Raw genomic sequence first — 9,409 nt, forward strand, 5'->3', positions numbered from 1 at the left:
AAGATCTCCAGTCTGAACTTGAGCCTATTGTGAGATTAAGTTAAGATGAATATGGTATAAGCCTTCACAATATAATATAAATATGATTTAGTTTCAATAATGAGAAATAAGGTTAGCTGTGGGACATTAATTCGCAACTGCGATAAATAGTCACAACTGTGAGATATAAAAGCACAATTGGCTTTTATTATTTGTTTCTGAGACGGAAATGGGTTTTACAAAACATTATTACAGTCTTCATTATAATACCGTACGTGTTTTGGCTTTATATGGAAGAACTGATGTTGAATGACATACACTGGAATCTTTTCTTTCAGGCATGTATGCGTGTATTTCAAAATAATATTCCTCCTCTATTGTATGAGTCTTTTGTGTCTGCTCTAACTGCATTCTTAACTTGGTAGCTTATGCAATACTGTTGATTGCATGACAGCAAACACAAGAGCTTTTTTGTGTGACCTAGAGTGACATTTACATTTTCCTTCCGTGTGATTTGAATAAATATAGTTCTATCTTAGCTGCATATGTATCTGTATGCTTGCAGGTGCGTGCGCTCGTCTCTGTAAATGTGCACACAACAGCAGGATGTGGACAGATCTGTCTCATGCTGCTACCTGTCAAACTGTTTCATCTTTTTTTTTAACACGATCATTTGCGTTCGACTTCTCTGTAGTTTCTGATGTTTCCTCCCACACAGCGGTGAGCTCCTAGCTGATTGCTCTCAGATGAACCTAAGAAACAGGAAGCTGAGCGCTCTGTTGTCACTAACTCTTATCACTGTGAGAGATAACTTGGATTTTATGATTCTGAATTATGATGTCATTTTTCTTACACCTCCAAACTTGATTGCTACTGGAATTTCAAGCTTTACATTAAAATGGAAAAGTTGATTACATGTGCAGTATGAGATTTAAAGTCCTATTTAAACTATGCAGAGTAGAAAAATTTGCAATGTCAAATAAAAAACAGATTTGGCCTTTCCTCTAAATATGTTTCTGTTCAGAGAACTACTTTTACTGGCAGTAATACATTTTAACAACTTGCATTGAAGCTGTGTTTGCACGTTCATTTACTAACTAAAGAAAACGGTTTAGTGTCACCCTTGTGAAACAGTTCAAGTGAAAGCTTCTGTGTGTGTGTGTGTGTGTGTGTGTATGTGTGTGTGTGTGTAGCAGGGGTGTAGGTTGGCTTTAAACAGTAGGCTTTTGTGGTTACCTCTTTTAATGCAGGGACGCTGGACACAGCAAAAGTACATGAAGGTGTAGCTGTAGAAAATGAAATAGCATACTAATTGGGGAATTAATGATTTGCTTCAAAATGGAATTTAAACCTGCAAAGAAACTTTAAGATTTAAAATGTTTAAAGAAACAAGCAAACAAACAACAAATAAATACGTACATATTAATATTAATTATAAAACATAAAAAAATATAAATTATTATTAATATTAATCATGCTGGAGAACATGGTAATAATTTATTATTATTATTTTTATTTACAATTTTTCATAAATAAATATTATTGTTCATGTTAATAATATGTTTCTGTTCAGAGAACTACTTTTACTGGCAGTAATAAATTTTAACAACTTGCATTGAAGCTGTGTTTGCACGTTCATTTACTAACTAAAGAAAACGGTTTAGTGTCACCCTTGTGAAACAGTTCAAGTGAAAGCTTCTGTGTGTGTGTGTGTGTGTGTGTGTGTGTGTGTGTGTAGCAGGGGTGTAGGTTGGCTGTAAACAGTAGGCTTTTGTGGTTACCTCTTTTAATGCAGGGACGCTGGACACAGCAAAATTACATGAAGGTGTAGCTGTAGAAAATGAAATAGCATACTAATTGGGGAATTAATGATTTGCTTCAAAATGGAATTTAAACCTGCAAAGAAACTTTAAGATTTAAAATGTTTAAAGAAACAAGCAAACAAACAACAAATAAATACATACATATTAATATTAATTATAAAACATAAAAAAATATAAATTATTATTAATATTAATCATGCTGGAGAACATGGTAATAATTTTTTATTATTATTTTTATTTACAATTTTTCATAAATAAATATTATTGTTCATGTTAATGTATATATAATTTATATTTATATAATATTTATATAATAATTATTTATTTAAAACTTTTTAAAAAGCTTAAAATTGAAAAATATGTATTTGTTTATTTACTAACGTGTATAAAATGTATTATTTACAATTGTAAAAATGTGAATAAAATAAAAAATTTTATAGTTTTATATTAATATAATTAATATTAATGTTCATGTCAATATATTAACATTAATATTAATACTATTACAGTAATATGAATATTAATGTTTATATTATATGCATATTTCTATTTAAGTTTATAGATCACTAATCAAGTTAATTTGTAAATGAATTTGTGACATTGATCAGGTCTGTGTACATATGATTCTATTAAATCACAAGCTGGATCATTCTGAAATCATGCTAGAGAACATGATCATCATTAAAGCAAAATAATTTTCCCCCAACACATGCTTAATCTCATGACTGTGCAATAACGATTAAACCACAATTCTTTCTCATTCTGATTTCTTCTGTTTTCTCTTCCTTTGTTTTTATGTGCTCCAGCCAATGGATTAATTGAAAAAAGATAGGCCTGTTGCTCGCCTTCCTCAATGCTACTGCTACGTCAGGCCTCCACGTCATATAGCAACACACAGCCTGGCATCCCCACAAACAGACGCACACATGCATGACAAAAGGTGTTTGCTTAGCTCAGACATCACAGTTGCGTGTCCCCTTTTGACCTTTCAAACTAATGTGCACACACACATGAATGGGCAGCAACCAGCAGCTCCCTGTTTTGCCAAAGCAGTGAAGAGAGAGAGAGAGAAAGAGAGCAAATGCTCAGTCAAGGTACATTGGTCCTGTAGAGCAAAACAAAGCAGCTGAGATTCCATCAGACATCTGCCAGCAAACATTGCAGTCAGATTTATCAAGGAGGTCTGTGCACAGGACCCACATCTTTACTCATAGCCGCTCACATCTACAGCCTAATAATTTCTGAATTGGGTAAGAATAATAAACTTAATTCAATTAGCATATTCCCTGAAAATGACCTCACCATCTTACACAACTTTATTTCTCGAGTAGGTTTATCTTGTTTTAAGGATGTTTAGACATTTTAAACAAAGAAAGACTTGGGAGAGCTTCTCATTCCCTAAAACTTTAAGTAACCACTTTAGGTCAAGCAAAACAGTCTTACATAAGCCAGAGAGGCAGACGACGAATGCAGGAATGCCCTTTTCTCATTAAACTCAATCTACTTTCCATTTCATCCTCCTCTCTCTTGCTCTCTCACTTCTATTTATGTCACATGGCCACTTGGCTCTTTAGTTTTAAACTTATCCCCCATTTATGATTTGAAGAAATATGGTCTGAACTGCAGCACATGGACACACTGACACAGGATGCAGAAATGAATGAAGTGTGTTCTGGCATTTTCCTCTATCTATCTATCTATCTATCTATCTATCTATCTATCTATCTATCTATCTATGTCTGTCGGTCTGTATATCTGTTTAGTTAGTTCGTCACACTTTATAAAGGTATTGTGGCCTGTTTGATCATCATAGTCAGCTCTGCATCACCTGGATACCAAAACTGTTTATGAAAGTTATTTACCACACACACACACACACACACACACACACACACACACACACACACAGTATTGGTATCTGCAAAAACAATGAATGATTGTCAGGATTCCTGTCATTCCAGCTGGCTTCAGAACACACCCTCTCTCACTCCCTGTCTGCCACTAATCTCTGTTTTTGGTTTCATACTTTCACCCCCTCTGTTTCTAGGTGACTTGCTTGTTACTTGGTGCACTAGTCTAACACCCATGAGTTTAATTGATGTTGCCACATTTGCTCTGCTTCATATTAAAGGTGTGTGTGTGTGTGTGTGTGTGTGTGTGTGTGTGTGTGGGAAATAAGATTTAGCAAAGTATGAGGCATGTCAAGGTAGGGCACTGTCTGTTTGGTTGCCAGTGACAATAAGGAATCAACAGACAGATTATTATATGTTGTAAATAGCATGGTTGAAAGAAATATTGGCCCCACTTTATATTAAGTGGCCTTAACTACTATGAAAAAATTAAGTACAATGTACTTACTGTGTTCATATTGTATTGCAAAACACTTTTGCTGCTATTGAGGTGGGATACGGGTAAGGTTAGGGACAGGTTTGTTGGTATGGGTAGGTTTAAGTGTGGGTTAAGTTGTAAGGGATGGGTCAACTGTGTAATTATAAATGTAATTACAGAAATTAATTACAGATTTAATTACATGCAGGTATTTTAAAAATATAAGTACAGTGTAAAAACATGTATGTACACAATAAGTGCATTGTACCAAATTATTAATTTAAATGTAAGTGCATTGTTAAGGCCACTTAATATAAAGTAGGTTTTTTTTTACCTTAAAATTTCACAATATATTATTGCTGAAATAACATATTTTGGGTAATGTTTTGTATTTTACAAAATACAAAAAATAAATAAAAATAAAATGACAAAAAAAAATTTGTGTGTATGTATATGTTCCAGATTTGTAGTACAAAGTTTGTTTTGGAGGACTTTTTATCTGATCATTTCACATGGTTGACAAATTTAACTTGCATTCTATAAATAAGTTGCCAATAGGCCTATATGAATTACCATTCTATAACCCCGCCTCCTTCAAGAATTCTACACTCCCATTGGCCACCTCTTTAAGGGCGGTGTTTGTAATGAGCCTTGTGCTTGGGAATGTTTGTCCGCATTCTCAAACTGAGTTACCGCTGCTTGGACGTGGGCATATCGGTTGCATATCTGTCGCGTTTCTTAACACGTTCTGTGAGTTCCTTGGAAACCACTAAATAGTTTCAGAAACTTTGCACCGCTTTAAACGCTGTGATAAACTTGTGGTGGCAATTTTTGTTGTTGTTGAAATTTTGCCCGTGCAACAGTTAATTCCCTACACGGTTGGCTTGAACAGCGCTCTGTGATAGACTGACCTGATGGACTAAACTCTTATATTTCTACTCAGTGCTCCGGAGAACGCCAGGCATTACCCTGCAGCAGGACTGTAACGGCACAATGATGAACAGGAACGGAATGGTCACAAAGATTCGCACGCGGATAAGGACCGAGCCATTCAAGAACAACTATGACCTGGTCGGCAAAGAGCTTGGCAGGTAAAACACCGCAGATTATCTACTGTATGAACGATAGTGCGTTTAAAAGATTACAATGTGTACAATAAATGTAGTCATATGCCCGCAGGCAGTTTCATAAACTTGAGGACCTGCGTGAGACTGAATTGGGGGAGTGAATCACCGCCAGCTGGAAGCCAAAAGAGATTTGTTTGGCTTCTCAATACTGCAAACGAACTACATAAAATAAACGAAACTGTCTGTTAATCGCACACTTGTGCACCTTTGCGTTTATTATAACGCGACCGTTCTCTGATTCGCTTAGTTCTCTTGCAGCGTAGACCAACAGGTGAATTAGTAGCGTTCCTTTCCTAAACCAATATGTCAATTCAACGAATCGTTGTCTTTCACTTTCATGCATTGCCTCATATGATCGTTCACTGAAGTTTTGTGAAGCGCATAAATAACTGCTTTAGTGGCGTTCCTTCCTTCAAAGATTGACCAGTGACTGCTGTGAGAAATACACATTTAAATAAAGTATAGTCAGACTTGTTTTGTTCTTGAACGAATCGGTTGAGTAAAGGACTCGATAACTATTATTACAGCCAGATTGGCTTGTCACCATCTACTGGTAGCGTGCAGAAAAGAAACCCTGAACACATCTTAACGAATCGTTTTAGTGAATGTATTCAAATGATTCAATTCACCGGGATGAATCATTCAAAGGTGAACCACCTTACATTCTTCTTGGCATTTTCCAAGGGCCCCTTTGTGCCTGAAAACCAGACTTGGATCCTCTCAGTGCGTGTTCTCAAGTGAACACAGAATTTAAAACATGATAATTAAGAGCCACACGGGACCAAAGTGTGATGGATATAGCACTGCTTGCCGTGACATTGTTCTCTAATGCTCCACTGACTAATTATAGACAAGACAGTATGGGTTTGACCACTGTAACTTGTTTTCTCTTGGGCAGATGTGTTCATTTAAACATTCATGCTGTGCTTGTTGACAATTGCATTATCGGTTTCTGCTGCCTCTAGGAGAATTTTGTTTTCCAAGTTTCTGGATTTTAATTTTCATTGCCTTTCCGCATCATTTAACCCAATTTGATGGGTAATTTGTGGATAGGGTTGTAAAATGTCTCAATTTGGACTGGATTTACTTGGCTTTTGGTTCTTTCTGAAACGTTTTGCCCCATTCCATGCGAGATGGCACTATTTATTCATGCCTTTGAATCCTCACAAGTTTTTCCTGTAATTAAAGTGCACAAAAAGACCACATGCATGAGTCACAAGGCAAGCTGTTATTTTTATAATGCAGCCTATCTGATTTGCTTCCCATAGTGGTGAATTGAATGAGGAATGGAGGAATGCAGATGTTGATGTGGAGATTGGGTAGGCAGAGGGAGACGGTCACACAGATGTCTTGCATTCCTTCAGCATAACCTAATCTGATTTCATCCCTTTCCCTCTTTTATTTGATCATATATCGACATACATCATCTTCATGTGAAAGTAGCCTTGCAGCAGAGATGTTCATAGTAAGCTGAGTGGGCCAGCTTGTCTTGTGATTTCCTCTGAGTGCAACGAAAATCTTTTTTTAGTGGTAGGTCACCTTTTAAATTCTTCTTTAGCTCTCCAGATGACCATAACACACTCTTTGGCCTAGATTTTTCCTTTACTATGTACACACACTTGCATTCAAACACACTGTACAACGTAAAATGTATGTTTCGTGTGTGTGTGTGACTGAACACTCTCGTCTTGCTGAATGACCAAACCATCTGGGCCTGTTGTCAGCACTCCATTCATTTGACACAAAGCTCCAACAGCAATTTCCGTATTATTCAGCAAGATCAAATCCAAAGTTTGTTCCCAGACAACTTGTTTGTTTAGTTGATGGAAGATCAGTTTAGTTATCAGTTGTTTAGTTCTGTTTCCATTTCCAGTCATTTTCTTCCCCTTATTTTTGAATTCTTCGGAATTATAACAGTAGTTCTTGTTCTTAAATTAATGTTTTGGGTACCAAAAGTCGTCACTGGTGCGGAAATGGACACTGTGAGAGAACAAAGTGCATGTAATCTACCAAATAAACTTATGTCCGTTCGCCTTGAATATGGTTACCTGACGTACAGTGTAGTGGATGTCCTAGTTCATTAAAGTTCTTACGAGTTGTGTCCCAATTCAGTGAGCTAAGAGGGTATTTTAAGCATATCATCTTTGGAGCTTCTTATAAATATGCAAAAATGAGTTTAACCGCAACCTTCAAAATCCTACCTCCTGATCATGCAGCAAAATCTATTTGAGGAACTACATCCACAGATACCTTCATATACAACATCATCAGTCCTAGCACCACCTTTTCACAAGCTTTCCATTGACTTCATGTTTTTTTGATGGAACTCTACTTTAGTTTTCCCTCTTGCTGTGCAGCTGTTTTGGTAATCTACACCTTTTATCCAAAGTAAGCCAATGAAGTTCATGAGTTCAGCTGAGAATTCAGTGATCCTCTATCCGAGGTGGTCTGTGTGAGGAATGTTTTACTGCAAAATTCTGGATTGCTGACTGAGCCTTCTGCCATACCAGTAGCAGACAGGCCAGCTGTGCATGTGATTCAGTCCTTCGCTTAATAATGGGGTTGTACGATTTCCCTTTAATAACGGATTGAGGTTGTATATCTTTGTGTCGAAATGGACTTGTGTTTGTGTGTTCATGCACACGTGCATGCTTTTGGTTTTTTAAATGTTTATCCATTCTTTGACTCTCAAAGTGAACATGTTTCTACCATCTGGCCATGAGAATGAAACTGAGAGATGGAGACAGATAGACAGTTAAAGAAGACGGTGTGATTTTTTTATTTATTTATTTTTTGCACAGGAAGTAACCACCACTGTATCTGGGTCATCTCCAAAGATGAATGTACATTTCCTGCCCTCTGTTTGCGAGTCATTGTTTTAGATTGAGGCTGACCTTGTTCATTGGTATTTCAAAGTATTGTGTGATTTTTACTGATTTCTCATTCATCTTTGCATTTCTAAATGTGTTATTGGTTTGAACAAAATTGGTTTAAGTTAATGTTGTAATATTAAGTGTATGTGTGAGTATTTATTTATGATAACAAATCAATATAAATGTTTTTTTTTCTTTCCAAACCTTACCTTTCAAACCTTCTCTGATCACCCCTCTGAGAAGAGGGCAGGAGAAATGTGAGGTTGGCAGAATTACGGCAACTAATGCAGTGCCCTTTGACCTTGTCGCCTCTCAATCCAACACTTTATGGGTGTAAATTTTAATGTCTGCACTAGTCAAAGCATTTTTTTGTTCAGGATAATTTCCTCACGTGCTGAACTTGAGAGTTGGCATCATTACATGTGGTTCTTGTGTTCCAGGGGGCACTGTAGAGCCCCTGTGCCACGCCTGGGTCCCAGCCTCTGCGGTGTCCTAATGACCTCAGATTCCAATGTGTGTGCCAATTTTCAAGAGTTTTTGAGCTTTTCTGAGCGCAGATGCTGGAACGTGCTCGCTTCACCCTGACTCTGCCAACCACAATCACGTTTAGCAGGAAAACTACACCAACACTGGCAATGGATGCATTTTGGCCAGCACCTTTGGACATTTTCAGGGACTTTTCAATGGTTTGCAATCATGGGAGTTGTTAACACCAAGACCCAACAACAAAAGCTTTTTAAAGCCCCCATAATTTTATAATGTGATGTTCTGTGGCAAAAACGTATGACATATCTTTAGCAGATATACATATAAAACTAGTCTTTTTCTTATAGCAAAGTTCGCCAAAATGTTTCAATTTATGAATCCATAAAATGCTCTCTTAAATGATTGTGCCCTCCCCTGCTTTTATTCATTAATTTATGCATTTTTATTTATTTTAATATTCATTCATTGTTTTATCTATTTTTTCTTTATTTTTAAGTGAATTTATTTTAGTATAATTATAATTTATAATTATAATTTTTTAAAATTTTATTTTGAAGGGTTAACGGTACCCCTTTTATAAGTCCTTCACTGTCTTTGTTCAATAGCAAATACAGGAAGGACAACTTTACTTGGCCATTTAATTTGGTCTTTGAGATTCCCAACTGGAAGCTCCATCCAGAATCTTTTTTTCCAACTGTCTTTTCACTTGTCCGTGTTAAACTTTTAAGTAGGGTGTTAATGGAGACATAGATGGGAAGAGACAAGCAGTGGACAGAGGAGAGGTCATGGGGGG

General features: G+C 36.5%; 1 protein-coding gene across 1 annotated transcript in view; it reads left to right on the forward strand.

Moving 5' to 3' along the window:
- Window positions 1-4,801: 4,801 nt before the first annotated feature.
- stk17al (serine/threonine kinase 17a like) overlaps window positions 4,802-9,409 on the forward strand; it is a 16,330-nt gene continuing 11,722 nt past the window's right edge. Inside the window, exons 1-2 of the mRNA XM_016245013.1 lie at window positions 4,802-4,880; window positions 5,074-5,221. Of these exons, the coding sequence (XP_016100499.1) occupies window positions 5,124-5,221 (98 nt within the window). The 5' untranslated portion in view covers window positions 4,802-4,880; window positions 5,074-5,123. The remainder of the gene's footprint in view (window positions 4,881-5,073; window positions 5,222-9,409) is intronic.

Source organism: Sinocyclocheilus grahami, unplaced genomic scaffold (assembly GCF_001515645.1).
Source record: "Sinocyclocheilus grahami isolate Dianchi unplaced genomic scaffold, SAMN03320097.WGS_v1.1 scaffold741.1, whole genome shotgun sequence".
In the NCBI taxonomy this organism is placed as follows: domain Eukaryota; kingdom Metazoa; phylum Chordata; class Actinopteri; order Cypriniformes; family Cyprinidae; genus Sinocyclocheilus; species Sinocyclocheilus grahami.